This window comes from Cydia amplana, chromosome 8, assembly GCF_948474715.1.
Source record: "Cydia amplana chromosome 8, ilCydAmpl1.1, whole genome shotgun sequence".
In the NCBI taxonomy this organism is placed as follows: Eukaryota; Metazoa; Arthropoda; class Insecta; order Lepidoptera; family Tortricidae; genus Cydia; species Cydia amplana.
In genome coordinates this window covers 6171348-6188211 of record NC_086076.1, presented here as the reverse complement: position 1 = coordinate 6188211, position 16864 = coordinate 6171348, and the positions used below count along the sequence as shown (strand labels likewise).

The 16864-nt window shown below is 48.0% G+C and overlaps 1 protein-coding gene across 1 annotated transcript in view; it reads right to left on the bottom strand.

Annotated features, from left to right (window-relative positions):
* Positions 1 to 16864, bottom strand: part of LOC134650323 (uncharacterized) — a 106316-nt gene continuing 89452 nt past the window's right edge. The window contains exons 18-36 of the mRNA XM_063505283.1: positions 15497 to 15635; positions 14524 to 14711; positions 13367 to 13654; positions 12606 to 12746; positions 10959 to 11073; positions 9674 to 9802; positions 6798 to 8483; positions 6006 to 6147; positions 5182 to 5361; positions 4718 to 4820; positions 4077 to 4606; positions 3828 to 3897; positions 3649 to 3736; positions 3162 to 3324; positions 2188 to 2592; positions 1808 to 1934; positions 1344 to 1453; positions 484 to 619; positions 1 to 122 (exon numbers count right to left, since the gene is read on the bottom strand). Coding sequence (XP_063361353.1) covers positions 78 to 122; positions 484 to 619; positions 1344 to 1453; positions 1808 to 1934; positions 2188 to 2592; positions 3162 to 3324; positions 3649 to 3736; positions 3828 to 3897; positions 4077 to 4606; positions 4718 to 4820; positions 5182 to 5361; positions 6006 to 6147; positions 6798 to 8483; positions 9674 to 9802; positions 10959 to 11073; positions 12606 to 12746; positions 13367 to 13654; positions 14524 to 14711; positions 15497 to 15635 — 4785 coding nt within the window. The 3' untranslated portion in view covers positions 1 to 77. The remainder of the gene's footprint in view (positions 123 to 483; positions 620 to 1343; positions 1454 to 1807; positions 1935 to 2187; positions 2593 to 3161; positions 3325 to 3648; positions 3737 to 3827; positions 3898 to 4076; positions 4607 to 4717; positions 4821 to 5181; positions 5362 to 6005; positions 6148 to 6797; positions 8484 to 9673; positions 9803 to 10958; positions 11074 to 12605; positions 12747 to 13366; positions 13655 to 14523; positions 14712 to 15496; positions 15636 to 16864) is intronic.

Sequence of the window (16864 nt, the reverse complement as noted above, 5' to 3'; positions counted from 1 at the left end):
AGTTACCCAGTTTAATACTGTATATAATATGTGTTAGTAAGTATGAATTATGCACGCTAGACGGGATGTTGTGTCGCTCAGTGCACGGCGTCGATGTCCCGCTGCGCGCGCGATATCTTCACCTGCAACATTATGCGAATTACATTTTCATGAGTAACGGCATTCACTATTTAGCCAGAGATCATCTCAATTGTCTGTGCTTTAAATCTACCGGTATGGACACTTGCGTAACAAAATAAAACTATTTTTTTTTCTATACATTTACATCATATATATTGTAAATTGTATCACAAAAATGTTAAACATACTGTATCATAATTATCATCTATGTGTTTTAAATTAAGAATTATTAGGTAGATAATAAAGTATACACAACCAATGTTCTTTTCAGTTTTTGATATGAAAATATTTCGCATCTGACCCAATCATTACATAGTTTTGTACGATGGTGGGACGGTATCGGAGGAGTTAGAGCGAGCGTACCTTGTCCTTGGGCGTGTTGGGGTCGCCGGCCTCTAGCGCGAACATCTTCATCTTCTCCTTGAAGGACAGCTGCTCCGGCACCGGCGCCGCGCTCGTCGCCGCCTGCTTCTCCGCCAGCCGCCGCTGCCGCGGGTCCCTGCATCACACACAATACATATTAATTAGCAAGATCTGACCCCTGGATTAGACTCTCGCGCGAGCCACGAGACGAGCCGCGAGCCGCGCCACGAGACGCGAGTCCACCGTTTACACTCGCGTTCTGCTTGTCATTCGGTTATAAACCTTATGCCGTGCCGTTAGTGTTTAAATTATATTAGCTCGACGAGCTTGCGAGCCACGAGACGAGCCGCGAGCCCACCGCTTACACTCTCGTCTCGTAGCGCGGCTCGCGGCTCGTCTCGTGGCTCGCGCGAGAGTTTAAACCGGGGGTGACATGATCTATACTTCGTTTTTTTAAGGATTAGAAATTTGGTAAACAATCTTGATGTGTCTTTTAATTGAAAAACACTTTTTAAAAATCAATAACTATTACTTATGAAAGCAGAAGACTATAAAAGATCGTATTAGATTCATAATTGTTACATATTTACCGTAACTTATTTTTAAAATGTGTTTTTCAATTAAAAGACACATCAAGATTGTTTACCAAATTTCTAATCCTAAAAAAAACGAAGTATAGCACCCCAAGTTTGTAAGGGACGAACGCTATCGAGGTGTGTGAACCCAAATCTACAAAGCTAACTAGAACTGCTCTGTGATAGCTAAGTCGTCCTTCGATTTGGTCGGGTTTTGCTGAGACTCGACGAGTGGTACTGACCAGTATGTACAGAAGGTGGTAGAGTAAACGATTGAAGTTGTACCTGTAGACCTCCTGCGCGCCGATGACGCCGGGCGTGTGCACGGCCGCGGCGGGCGGCGTGCTCGGCGACAGCCCGCCCGACACCATGCTCTCCGCCTCCTCGATGAAGCGCTGCGACGTATCACATCATATTATATTATTTACATTAAGAAGGACATACATAATCACTGCCGCAGATGGCGTTGCATCAGTGTTTCCGTGTGTTTGTGTTCTAGGTTTAGAATTTTTATTTAAATACAAATTTAGAATACGAAACTATCATGTTTTTGCGAATTTGCGGAACGGAAGATATACGACTTCAGTGTGGTTCCAAAATAAGACAATTGGAAGTAGTATATATAATCTGTGGGTATTTAACCCCACAGAACTCATGATCACTGTAGGGATTGTGCCATGGAAACATGTCCAATGTTTGACAACTCAAACCCTTTGTAAAGATTATAACAACGTAGGGATGAAACGTACGTCGGGGTCCTCGTGCGGCGGCGCCTCTCGCAGCGGCGGCGGGGAGGAGGCGGGCGGCGCGGGCGGCGCGGCGCGCTCGTGGAACGACACGCGCTTGTCGCGGCCCGAGCCCGCGCCCGGCGGGGAGCTGCGGATAGTAAAGTCGTCGTGATGTATACAATATAGAATACATGTAAATGTGTATCACCAAGAGAGAGTCGAGGTATGTGAGCCGCACAACCGATGACGACCTCGACTAAGAATTCGAAATTCGGAAAGGTAGGTCACGCGACAGAGAACAAAGTGAAATGTTAACGAAGAGACCACCCGACGGAGGGTTTAAAAGGTTCGAAGAAAGTACATACTGCGGGGTGACGGGCTGAGCGGGTTGGGGCTGGGGCTTGGGCTTGGGCTGGTGCGGCGGCGACAGCGCCCTGGCGCGCGTGGCCATGACGGCGAACGACGAGCCGCGCTCCGGCGGCGGCGGCGCCAGCGCCAGCGCGCCCAGCGCCTCCGCCGCCTCCGCGCCCGGCGTCGCTTCCGGCGTCGGCCCCGAGTCGTGCGCGTATCCGTTGGTGTGGTCGGTGCGCGGCGTGTGGTTGGTCTTGAGGATGGACTTGGGCGGCGCGGGCGGCGCGGGGCGGTCGGGCTCGGGGTCGGACTCGGCGGCGTCGGCGGCGCCGTCCGAGGCGTGCTGCGTGGCACGCCGCTCGAAGTCGCGCTCCAGCTGCAGCGCGCGGAGCTGCTGGTTCTGGGCGGGAGTCCGCGCCGCGCCGATGGCCAGTAGTGATGCTATCGCCGCGTCCCTGGACAAGTACGATCGTCAACATCGATATCATATCGGCCGTAGAATCACGTTACAAAGTCGGCGACGCCCGGTCAGTCGTAAACGTGAGGAATAATTTATGTCATTAACCGTCTGTCACCGTTAAAACTTTCGCAATGTTTTATTGTATGGTAAGTTTCATAGTTAACTGTCGATTGACGTCGGTCAGTCCGTCAATTTAAACACGCTCAGCGCAAATCAAATTCTAGATGGATGGTAGACGTCTAGGTAGAAGGTACGGTACCGTCATGTGATAATATTATTAATAGTATTTACCAAAATTTACATATTTTAAAATCAGTCAATATTTTACTATAGATAGATCTCTAAGCGCCACTTGCACCATCCCACTAACCCGGGGTTAGGTTTTGACCTAACCCCGGGTTAGTGGGATGGTGCAAGTAACATTACACCCACCGTACCGTTACCGGACCGTTATTCCAGTGTCAAATTGTACTGGCAACCATGGTAACTCCAGGTTTAACCGGTTAACCCCGGGTTAGTGCACGGTACAAGTGCTAAATGGTATTATTTAAAACAGTTGTTTACCGGCGACTGCGTGCATGTGCGCGGCGCTGCTCCTGCTGGCGCTCGCGCTCCTCGCGCTGCCAGGGGTTGTGCGCGGCCGGCCCGCTGCCCGCGCCCGGCCCGTGCGCCGCGTACGGCCCGGCCGGGCCCGGGGGAGGCTCCAGAGCCGAAGCCACGTACCGCTCTATATAACGACAGATTCAAATATATTCAATTAAATGTCAAATTAACCCCTGAGGTCCCACGGGCGTCATATAGCGTCGGCAGAAAAGTTACCTTTAAATCCCAAGGATGCGAAATAACACACGCAATTTCATACAAAATGAGACGAAGAAGAAGTTTGAAGAGACAAAAAACCCTAGGACATTTGTTTTCATTGTACGTTTTTGAATTTTCAAATGGTGGGACTCGAGAAAATGATAGACGCTAAACAACACCATACAATTAGCTACAGAAAAAATCGTCTGATGGCGTGCACACTTGTATAAGATAATAAACGAGTACTAACCGTCCTCGGGTTGGATCGTACTCTGTTGCGGTTGCTGGTTGTGTTGGTGATAATGCTCTTCTAGTTCAGACTCTGGTCGTCTTGCTCCCTAAGAAAAACAGAAACAATCAGTTTAAATTCTTAGCGTTCCAACCAACGTCATATAAAAATACGTAGGCATTTAAAGTGTGCAGTCGTACCTGAGGTTTGGGTGCCACTGGCGGCTGAGCGCGCTGCGGCGACGGCGGCCCCGGCGGGTGCCACTCGTACCTAAAAACAGCACGATCCGATTGTATGTAGTTGTATGAAATCATTTTACAGCCACAATAGTTTTATCATAATAAACGACAGTATATAGTTTTGAGCATACGTACAGTATGAATACCTTTGATGGCTACTGAACTTTGACTAGCGGAATTAAGTCTACACGACACAGTTAAGACACTCACCTCTGTTGTGGCTGATGCTGGTTGTGGTAGAGTTGCTGAGGCGGCGGGCTCTGCACGGGGGCATGCATGTGCTGATGTTGCTGGTGCATGCTTCCTTGCACATTCCCTTGCATGCCTTGCATGTTCTGCTGCATGTTCGCTTGCATGTTCTGCTGCATGTTCGCTTGCATGTTCTGTTGCATCGCTTGCATGCCCTGTTGCATGTTTGGCGACATCGGCTGTTGCATGTTTGGCGACATCGGCTGTTGCATGTTGGGTGACATTGGCTGTTGCATGTTCGGCGACATGGCAGGTTGCATGTTCGGTGACATAGGCGGCATGTTGGGATGCATGTTGATGTGGTTGGGGTAGTGGTGCTGGTGCACGGGGTGCACGTGCTGGGGGCTCATCATGTTCTGGTGCGTGTGCGCCGGGAGCGTGGCGGCCTTCTGCTGAGCCAGTTGGTACTGCATTTGCTGCCGGCGAGTCACTTCCTCGGACATTTCCGCCAGCTTGGCCGATCGCGCGTTTATCGCATTCATTTGGTTTTGCTGGAAAGAAAAAAGTGTGTAATAGATAAGGACGACCTGGTATTTTTTTGTGTTCCCACAGTTGCGTAAAAAACGTATTTTGGGTAAGTATATGTAATGTAAGGTACATACTTGATGTTGTTGAGGCGAATCGGGCGACGTCTCGAGAGGTGCGGGAGCGTAGTGCGCCGACTGCGGCCGGTTACTGCCCGTCGAACTGCGTAACGATGACCATCTGGGACAAAGTGTGATATTAGGAGTATTAGTACTCGTAATAATGATGTGTTGTTAATGAGCGCAGCAGATTTCTACTAATAGACTGTAGAAGGAACTACCCTGAACAGCACAGGAGTCTGAAGCTGTAGCGGCACAGAAACTCCGTTTTGGAAGATGAAAGTGTCAAAGACAAAGTTAAGTTATTAATTTCCATTTCTAAGTAAGGGCGCTAAGCAAAAAGTTGATCCGCCTGTTCCTATCTCTATCGTATGCGTATAATTATATTGTAGTCCCGCCCATGATACCGGCGGCCAATGCCGCTGTGCGAGCGGGACACTGAACGAAATCCTTCGTGCTTATCGTTTAGCCAACGCACTGACCTGTCGTGCAGGTTGTGATGGCTATGAGCGGGCAGGTTCTGGTAGAAGCCGTCGGCGGGCTGCGCGAGGTTGTGGCTGCTGCGCGACTTGCCGGCCCACGCGCTCGCGGCCGCGCCCGGCGCCGGCGCGCCCGTCTGGCTCACGTTGGCCACGCTAGCGCTCACCGGGTGCATGTTCACACTGAAACACAAACTAGTCTTATAACTGTTCTAGGTAGGGTTGCCAGATCGAAAGGCGCTATTATCGGGAAAAAATATCAATTTTTCGGGATTTTGGGCCTTAAGTCGGGAAAAAACACCATTCAAACTAAATTAATTGTATTAAAAACAACGATATTTTACATTATTGGCACTACGTCAGCTGCTCTGCCCACTCTCGCCACGCGTGCCGCGGCCCGCCGCGCTGACGGGCTCGACGCGGGTCGCTTGCTCGCTCGACGACAGTTCGGAACTTGCAATTATTGTTTATAATGTGAAGCTGTTTTTCGGGACAATTTTCACTTTGTCGGGAATCGGGAACACATGCTAAAAATCACGAGAATCCAGCCGAATCCCGACCATCTGGCAACCCTAGTTCTAGGCGTTGAATATATTTAGTAGTAACCGCCGTGTACAGGAACTCTCCTAACCTTACCACTGAGGCCAATTAACATGATACGGGTTTCTCGTACGACTAGGGGTGAAAAAGCGTATGACATAGATAGATGCGTAGACATAACCGCCAAGCAATGTTCCCTCCATATTTGTATGTGATTATGACGGAGAAATGTACGTGTGTAGTGACTCCGTAGCGGCGCGCTGATCAAGTCGAAGAAGAGAGCTTACCTGTGAGGCAGGGGCTGCGCCGGGTCGGCGGGCGGGTCGGCGTGGTGCAGCGCGGGCGTGCTCTTGCTGGGCTTGACGGGCTCGGCCGCCAGCCGCGACGGCAGGTCGCGCTCCGACGCGCGCCGCGCCGCGCCCAGGGGACCTGCACATCAATACTCATGTTATCCACAGTCCACACGATGGGGACATTATATGCGTTAAAGTCTAACGCGCACTACTTAACTGTTAGCTTAGCACCCTGCTTACGAATATGTATGCAGGGGTGCTATTAAGTTAATTAGGTAGGATTCATTATAATAAACAAAGTAACGGACTATGTCTAAATCTATTACTTATTCTTAGTAACATGTAACGGTCATTTATATAAATTATTCCTTTTCAAGTAACTTGAGGCAGAATATTTTATATCTACATAATAATACTTCTACTGTTCAAAAAACAATGAAAATAATTCAAAATTGACGGGTATTTCCTTGTTTGTTCCATTACAACTGTAAACCAAAATCTGAATCAAAATGTTTGACCATCGGTTAAAAAATACAGTATGAAACAAACGGGAAGCACTCATTTCGTTGTACCCATAAACAAAATCCCTTGAAATTATAATAAGGCTCTGCAGTGATATCGCAAATAAAATCGAAGAAACTAGAACGAAAATAACGACACGGTGATCCTTTACTTCTACGAACAAATAAAAGTGTCCGCATGCTCGAACCAAAAATAAGGTGCTCTCGTCGTGCATGTGCGCACGGCCACGGCTATAACACACCTATCATGCTTGTGCGGTCTTACACGGGGCCACGGCGGGGCAGCTGTGGCGCGCGGCGCACGCGGCGCACGCGGCGCGGCCGCGCGCGCTGCCGCTGCTCACGTCGGGGCAGCTCTGCACCACGGCCGAGTACGACTGCCGCCGCGACGCGTCCCGAGACACGTCCAAAAGGGAAATAGAGCTCTTTTGCGGCAAAATATCTTCGACGACGGGCGCTTTTGAACTCGATTCGGCGCTACTTTTAAGCGATTCTTTGCTGTGTCTCGTGTCCGAGTTGACGCTCGATTGGTTCGATTTCAGTCTTATGTTCTCGAGCGTGATCACTTTGGGTTTTTTATCTATTATCTCGTTGAAGACGTAAGCGGGGGCGTTGTTGTCGGAGTGCTCCTCGGAGGGCAGGTTGGGCAGCTCGAACTCGTTGCCCTGCGCGAGCGTGTCCTCGCTGGCCCGCGACCCGTACCGCGACCAGTCCTCCAGTTGTATCAGAATGCTCTTCACCTCGTCTTCGGACATCTTCTCCCCCTTCGTTTCGCTGGTGTCCGTTATTAACGACTCGTACTGTATGTCGACTAAACTAGAACTAGCGGGTAAATTTTCTTTCGATCTAAAAGTTTTTTCATTACGACAACTAAGATTGGGACTCGACTGGCAGTTTCTCTTGTAGTTTTTGACACAGTATCGCAGGTTGATGTCGTCGAACCGTTTCGTTAGAGCTTTAACTCTACCGAAGGCGGGGCGATACTCGTCGGGGGACTTCCACGATTTCCGATCGACGCTATCTAGAACCCGCTTCGCCCCCGCCTCCACCGGAGTCGGGAAATCGCTTCTCCCGAATATATTCTTATCGTTTATCGTATCGTCGAACGACTCCGACGTAGAATCCGAGGGTTCCGCGGCGCCCTCGGATTTACTAGAATACGACTTCGACATAGTGAACAACGCTCTTCTTAACCTACAATGTATATCTTCTACTTTCTTGGCATCCTTACTGACATCTAATTTGAGCTCGAGCTTTCTGGTCTGCGGGGTCGGGGGCGCGGGGAAATGTTTCCGGTCGACCTCGACGGGGGAGGAGGGAGTCTGGCAGACGGCGTCGGCCGTCTCGGGCTCGTCGTCGGGCCGGTCGAGGGACATCGAGGGCAGGATGCGGCGCGTCTTGGGGGTCGCGACGCGCGCGTCCTCGAAGATGAACGGCTCGAAGGCGGGCTCGTCGATGTAGGGGATCTGCGGCGCCTCGGGCTGCGGCGTGCGGCAGCACTCGCACGCGCTGACGCACTCGTCGGGCACGGTGCAGCGGCGCCGGAACTGCGGCCGCTCGTCGCGGAACAGCTCGAGCGTGAGCCGCGTGTCGATGGGCCGCATCTGCGGCGGCAGGCGCGGGGGCTCGGCGGGGGCGGGGCGGGGCGGCGGCGGCACGTGGCTGTCGTACGTGGTGTCGCTGCCGGCCTGCTGCTCGTCGAAGTCCTCGCACGTGAACGTGAATATGGGGATCGGGCGCGGCGGCGGCGGGCCCTTGAGCTCGAGCGGGCAGCCCGGCGTGTCCGGGGACAGGTCGTCCTGCAGCTGGTTGTTCTCGCGGTCCAACGTTATGATCAGGCGCGGGATGGAGCCGTGGTAGTGCGGGTGGCACTCCTCGCTCTCCGAGGTGCTAGATTCTGTGGACTCGTCTCTGAGGAGGTGACATCGGTCGTGACACGGACGCCGATATCCTGGAATTGAATTAGTTCTTTGAACGGCGAATTATACTCGTGTTGAGTTCTGAGCGCCCGTAAATGCGTGACTGATTTATGAAGCGGATTTGGAGAATCTCAGGACTCAAATATTTCGTAGACATTGAACACAAATACACAGAAAAAATAAAATTGATGAGCTGTAAACTTAAGAAAAAAAAGCCACAGACCGACATGAAGACTACGATAACAGCAATCACGGATCAAATAAAAAGAGACAAAACTGAAAAAAAAACAGACGTCCGAGCATTTAGTCCGAAAACAAAATTTGGTAAATTACGACATTTTCGGAATAAATGACTACGATTTAAAAACCATTAAGCATCTCGGTATTCGTGTCATTATAGTAGAGTTCAGAGATGCGCGAGGATCTAACAGCCGCCGAGCAACAAAATAGACGAGCGGTTTGCTCGGAACGTTGAAGCGCAAAGTAAAAGTACAGAACCGACAGACTGGGTTTTTAGGATTAAGAGTTGGGAACAGTCGGTGACAAGGAAATATTTACAGGCGGGACTGATTACTTAGGGTCGGTTGCACCAAACCACCTGTCACCGTTAATGCGTCCGCAAAATTTTATTGTTCTCTGCCGAGTGATGTTGATCAGTCTGACAAACGTGGTCGGTGCAACTGGCCCTTAGAAAACTTGGAAGAAAATGAAGGTGACACTTTCACTGCCGCCAAGCGGAATATCGCGTCGCTTTATAAGCATACCCCGGCCGGCGAGAGCAAAAATGCGTCTGCTCCTAGTGCTTAATTAAATATCGACTATTCTATCGACATATGGATGTCGATAGAATAGTCGACTTTTAATTAAGCACAATTTTTTTTTAAACTGAGCCATTAGTATTTGTTATTTATTTCAACTTGATACCTCCACGCGTTTCTAAGAATAACCCTAAAACAATTTTAAACTGAATAAATACAAACACTTGGTTTTAATTTTGTTTACAACAATAATTAATACTTCTGCATATCATAACGGTGGTCCAGTACATCGTGTTGTTTTTATCGACATCGACCAAAGTGTGTGTCCTCGCACTATTAAGCTGTCAACGCATTTTTGCTCTCGCCGGCCGGGGTATGTATAAGACAGGGAGAGAGTCGCTAGAACAGGATAGAGGACATGCGGTCGGCAGGAGGCGGGGAGACAGCGACGGGTGGGGCTGGACCTGCGGTGGCGAGCTCGGAGCGCGGGGAGGCGGGGCGCAGCAGCGCGGGGTGCGGGTTGGTGAAGGTGCCGCTGTTGCGCCGCAGCCGGTGCTCGTACTGCACCTCCAACTGCGCGCCCGGCTCCGGCTCTACCCGACACACCCGTTAGCGCACATTACACTACGGCTCCTCTACAACATATACGTACTTGCACGAGTTCACTGACACGGTATCAACGCATAGATACACTGAAAAATAAAATGGCCTCTCCGTTGCTCATTGTTTAGAACGCTATATTACCAGTTTGGGTCAATTCTAAAACACACCTTACGAGTCTAAAAGAACTGCGTAACCCCCCATAAGTGGGCATTTACCGTAAAACTAATAGGTGATAAGTAACCTCTTATATCGTTAGTATCGTTACAGAGTTTTTGCTTGAATGCTGTATATAAATAAATATGTTCAAAAAATAAGAATCCATATATAGTTCAACACTATCGTTGCTAAGATCTAGCTTTTAATAAATAAAAACCGGCCAAGTGCGAGTCGGACTCGCGCACGGAGGGTTCCGCACCATCAACAGAAAATAGAGCAAAACAAGCAAAAAAAACGGTCACCCATCCAAGTACTGACCCCGCCCGACGTTGCTTAACTTCGGTCAAAAATCACGTTTGTTGTATGGGAGCCCCACTTAAATCTTTATTTTATTCTGTTTTTAGTATTTGTTGTTATAGCGGCAACAGAAATACATCATTTGTGAAAATTTCGACTGTCTAGCTATCACGGTTCGTGAGATACAGCCTGGTGACAGACGGACGGACAGCGGAGTCTTAGTAATAGGGTCCCGTTTTTACCCTTTGGGTACGGAACCCTAAAAAACGGGACACAACGTTTCAACAAAATATACCTAAACACATTGTGTTACGTAATACAAATCACGTGAGCATTTTGCGAGAGGTTTGCAAATAGACACATTCGCTAGATCTAAAGAGACCTTAAAGGGTAGATCGTAAAGTCGTGTTTAGCGCTGCACACAGACAATCCAACTTCTAGACATAGCATAGTCGCGCTACCCCCTCTGCCACGCATACGGTAGCATTACTCCATCTTCGAGTCAATCTCGTGCCGTGATTGGTCCGTGTCTTTGAACGGACCAATCACGGCACGGGATTCGCTCACCTCGTCCCCCCGCACCCCCGTATTTTTGGCAGCATCGGTTTCATGAAAGAATTGGCCTAAGCTCAGTCTAGAGGTTGGATTGTCAGTGGCGCTGCATTATTGTATAGATAGAGTATCGGGGCTCACCCTGCTTGTTGTAGGCGGGCTGGTGCAGCAGCGTGGCCAGCCCGTGCAGCACGGCGCCCTGCTTGGCCACCTCCAGCGTCACCGTGGGGCCCGTGCGCACCAGGTACTCCGCCGCCTGCCGACATGACGAACATTGTAGTATAGTTTGTAGCTTTCTAATAGACCCCGAAGGCTAATCCTATTGTTCAGTAAAACCGCACGTGCTACTTACCTGCAAAAAAGGGTCCTAATTATTCTATTTGGCACCTGAGCGCGGGCTAGCCCAACGCTCAGCAAACCAGTGTAGGTGCGCTCTCCGATAACGCGCCTTTGTTACGCATCTCGATGACACATTTTAGACTGGTTCTGTAGCGTTCGACTCGCCGGCACTCAGTAACCGAAGTACCGATTTTTTATGCAGGTGGTTGTGGCACGTGGCACGAGCGGTTTTTCTTAACAATAGACAATAGGATTAGCCTTCGGGGTCTATTAGAAAGCTACAAACTATACCAGGTAGTGTCTATATGTCATATTTTAACATGTAGGAAAATAAAACTAGTCGAAAATAAATTAACTCACACCACACGGAACGGGACGCACGATCAATATTCGTCGAGCGAGGGATGTTTTCACAGACCGAGCCGTTTCGCGTGACGTTTTCCTCGCTCGGCTCGTTCTGTGTGGACCCGGGAAATGTGTCGCGAGTAAAGGGTTTCTAATAGTACATTACTGCAGACGCCGGGAAAGAAGGGCTTGCCGGGTGAGTAGGTATAGCCGGCCGACCGTAGGGAGGCCGGATAGTGATACGAAGCCGGCAAGACCTTTTCACGGCTAGGCATGTATTGTATAGTGCTTTTCTCAAACATGCAATGAAATAAAAAAATACACCACTCAAAAAAACAAATTTATAATCTTTATAATAAAAATCCAACTTCACAACAAAAGTTTTCCAATCCCGCCACAATTGTTTTTTTTTTACGGAAGTCGTCCGTATTTCGCGTGTGTAGTGTTCGAATAGACCTTATTAGGTCCATTATACACAATCTGATAATAAGAATCTCAATTTCTATAAATAAAATAAATGCAGAGGATTTTAAATATTGTTTATGGTCTCTGGTGACTTACGTATAGACAACATTTTAAATTTATTCTTCAACACATTGAATCATACAGATTCGTATTCTTAATATCAGTACGTTCGTGTATAATAGGCGTTAACACGGATATTTTGGTCCGATAACCATTCATTCACCAAAAAAATAAAAATTAATCCCTTCCCTAGGCCTTCAATTTCGTATGAAATTCCTTTACAGTTCTTTGGAGTTGCTCCGCCCTAAACGTGATACTTCGAAGCCTGATATAACGCCCGGAGCGACGACATTTCATTATATGTTTGAGAAAAGAATCTTTACCGTTGCATATACGATCATTGATCACGGGATGCACGTCGATACCGAGAGCGTTAATGATATGAAGTCCGCGTCGAACGCCTCTCGCATCGAAGAAGACTAACGCGACAGCCACTAGTACATCCTCGAAGCCGAGGCCAACCGGCTAAAATAAATGTATGACGGTTGGCGCGAGCGTTGAGCATGCACGCTCGAAACGTGCTGTCCGTAGCCTTCGGGTGAGTGGTGTCGCGTTGTGACAAGTGTGCGTGTGTCATACCTTCTCCTGCGTGATGCCGACCAGCGACTGGCCGTCCACGGACAGCAGCTGGTCGCCGGCCGCGAGCCGCCCGTCCGCCGCGGCCGCGCCGCCCGGCACCACCGACTTGATGTAGATGCCCAACTTGCTTTGGCCCGCGCCCTGTCAAATAAATACTTTCATCTATGTATTATTATAACGGAAAATGTCTGATACCATATTCCCAGAAAGCCTTTGAAATCGTGGAAAGATAATGATGAGGCTATGTAAATCATTATAAATCATTTATTTTTCGTGATAAACTAGTTAAACATACAAAAGTAACATGATAAAGGTTATAAATTCATAATTACATATTGTTTACCACGAAATGGGCTCGCCTCAGCATAATGCTGACCCGAGAGTCGGCGTTGATCTTCCGGCGAGTCCATTTATTGTGGGCCACGATCGCAGCTATGTTGCCCTGAGACCTCGTTTATAACTAGACTAGCGACCCGCCCCGGCTTCGCACAGGTTAACAGATGAATTTTGAAAAATCCTTTCTTAGTGGACCCCTAGACCTTATAAGGAACCTACTTGCCAAATTTGGACTTTCTAGTCCCAGCGGTTTGGGCTGTGCGTTGATTTAAGTCAGTCAGTCAGGTCTTTCACGTTTATATATATAGATAACTGTTTTCCTATGCTTAATATATATAACCTGTGAGATTTCCCTTAAAAATAATAAAAGTTTTAAATTAGGTCCGACCTGGATCAAACTCAGATTAAATCAGAAGACAAGTTACCTTAGCGGCAACAATGCTGAGTCCCATTCCATTAGAGTTCTTATTCAGCTGTATGATATGCACGGCCGGGTCGGGCGGTCGCCTATGCATGGCTCCGTATCCCGTCATGTACACGGTCCACACGCCTCGCGCGTGCGGCTGGTGCGCGAGCCGACACAGGCCGCCGCGCTGCAGCGGGGCCACGAACTCCGCGAGGCCGGGCGGCACGCCGCGGACCACTTCCGCGCTGAATCCGTCGCCGGGGATCAGAAGGCCAACGCCGAGCCATGAGCTCTCTTCTAGCGTTATCTGGAAAGTTTATAAGTATTGAAAAGGGTCGTAACGAATTGAAAATCGCATGAAAATTATTTGCGAGGAGTGGCATATAATACGAGATGGCTTCCATCATGCAAAACGTCTTCGTGCATTAGTGAAGGTGCTGTAATTTCGAAATAGTCCAAGACACTAAGGGTCAGTTGCACCGAACCGTCTCACCGTGAAAGTGTTGGCCAAACTTTATTTTATGGGAAGTTACACACTCATGCCCAAGCTTGAGGTATATATGTTAACTCGGGAACTGTAATAAGTAGTTTTAAGCGCTGTATATGACACCGTAAGATTGTGAACCCGTTAGTTTATAATCTAACGTAGGTTAGGTTAGGTTAGATTATAATCTCCCTACCGTCAGTTTATAATGTAACTAGCGAGATTATAATATGACGAGTGTTTACAATTTTACGGTGACATATACATACTTGAGTGCGCTGGTGGCCTAGCGGTAAGAGCGTGCGACTTGCAATCCGGAGGTCGCGGGTTCGAACCCCGGCTCGTACCAATGAGTTTTTCGGAACTTATGTACGAAATATCATTTGATATTTACCAGTCGCTTTTCGGTGAAGGAAAACATCGTGAGGAAACCGGACTAATCCCAATACGGGCCTAGTTTACCCTCTGGGTTGGAAGGTCAGATGGCAGTCGCTTTCGTAAAAACTAGTGCCCACGCCAATTACTTGGATTAGTTGCCAAGCGGACCCCAGGCTCCCATGAGCCGTGGCAAAATGCCGGGACAACGCGAGGAAGATGATACATACTTGAGTGCAATAAACAATTTCGAATTTAGTACATCGCTGGTCCTGCATGTTTTGGTCGTGTCGTGTCGTGTGGTGTGGTGTGGTTACCTCGCGTCCGTCAGCGCGGCACAGCTCGTCGGCGAGCGTGCGCGCGTGGTGCGCGGCGGCGTCCACGACGTCGGGCGGCGCGAGCGGCGCCAGCAGCGCGCGCACCTGCACGGAGTTCAGCTTGAAGCAGGCCGCCAGCGCCGCGCGCACCTCCTCGCCCGTGCGGTACGTGCCGCTGATCAGGCGTGCTGGAAATTTACACTATACTTGGTCAACCAGATCTTGACAGTAGAAAAAGGCGGCAAATTTGAAAAATGTATATGATATCGTCCCATAGAAAATTTGAATTTAGCGCCTTTTTTTACTGACAAGATTTGGTTGACCAGCTATATATTTAATGTGACTGCCAGACACAATGACCGAGTAAAGTTTCTCTTAAAAATTTTGCAAAGTCCGGACATTAAAGACAGCGCAGAGGCAGATAATATTTTTAAAAACGTCACATAAATTATCTACTCAGGTTTTGCATACAAAAAATGAATACTTTTCCGCGTTTGCAGGTTTATAGACGATAAAAAAAACTTGGACACGATAGTTTTCGAGCGCCTTTAAATGCTGCTAAAGCTTTGGTTTCCTCGGAAAGCGGTGCCGTCATATAGCGGACGTAAAAAAACGGCCGTCTTTACGGTGACGACATGTGGAAAGTTCCACAGCGTCATAATAAACCATCAGCCACCGAGGTCAAACGAAACGTATCAAGGAGAGAAAATGGACGCCCTTGATTTAGCTTTAATAATTCACTTGGAGGATGAACTATCATCAGAAGAGGAAAATAATCGTAGTGCGGAAAATCATTTACATATTTAAATCTCGTGGTACAGAAGGTGCATTTGAGATTGTAGTACAAATGGCTTCACCGCTATCAAATAAAACGTTCATGAAACTATCGACACTAAACTAACTTAAAGCCATTTTTTACACTTTCAATGTGGAATGCGACGTGCGACGCAGTATCTCGTGGTGGTGTACTGACCCGCCTGGTGTGTGCGCGCGAGATGGCAGTCGGCAGGCAGCTCGAGCCCCTGCCGCTCCGCCCAGGCCGCCAGCAGCGCCAGCCGCGCCGCCAGCGCCGAGCCCCAGCGCGCCGACACCGTGCCCGGCTCCGTCACCAGCTGCAAAATTATAACTCACTAAAGTCTATTTTTTCTTTCCGTAGACTAAAATGACAACCACAAATGTCAAACGTAGAAATAATGTGACCAGCTTAAAACATGTAGCGCTGACCTTTGATTTCGGTTTGTGATTAACCGATATATATATTAAATTAATTTGAGATACAAAATTAACAATAAATGTAATCTACTCGCTACATGATAGGAAATAAACAATAAATAAAATCTACTCACTACTAATCTACTCAAACATTAAAAAAATGACATTGACGTATCGCCGACCTGACGCAACGCCAAATCGCTTTAAAATATTAGAAATTTAATATTGTGTATAGACCTGGATACAACATTTCTAAATACCTGAAAATGATGGCATTTTTACCTACACTATTTCACATTTTTAATACCTCTACTAGTGTCCCCTTTTAGAACGTTACGGGTTATCCATTCATTGTGTTACAGACACTTCATCAACAAATACAAGTACCTCCCAATAGTTTATTTTCGGTTAGTACCGGTTGTAGCCTTGGAGGATACAACTAAACGGAGTAGCCATTAACAGGCTTTCCCCTCTGTCGAAAATAGGCGGCCAACGGTCATACACAATGTATGGACTGACGTTTATCTGACATGGCTATTTTTACGTTACGCATACATTTGACGTTCCCCTCCCCCGCAAAAATCGGCAGACTGTTTTGTACAGAAAATTACAGACATGGCGTCTCCGTTTGATTATATCCTCCAAGGTTGTAGCACATCACTATTTATAATACGTAAAAAACTAGCAACACATGAAATGTCATTTTAGTCTACGGAAAGAAAAAATAGACTTTAGCTGACCCGGTGAACTTCGTATCACCTATCTATATTATGTCTCCTTTTGGCACGTGAAACCCGCTGAATGGTGAAACAGTTTAACAGCTAAAATTAAACTAACGAAAATCTGTAATATAAATACAGTATAATTTTACTAAGCACTCGCACTTCTTAAGAATTCTTCGTCAAACTTTAGTAGCTTCACGAACGCTGCATTTATGGTACTATAATTTTAAAAGACAGACAAAGAAAAGTACGAATGACGAATGAATGCTACTAAAAGCTTCATGCCCTTTCATGCACGACGAGTTGTTGTGTCCTTAGCCTCTTATTACGATTATGATGATTACGGCACAATACCTGTATTCGTAAGACTTTCGTTTTTGTCTGAGAAAGTAGTTAGGCTGCCTAAA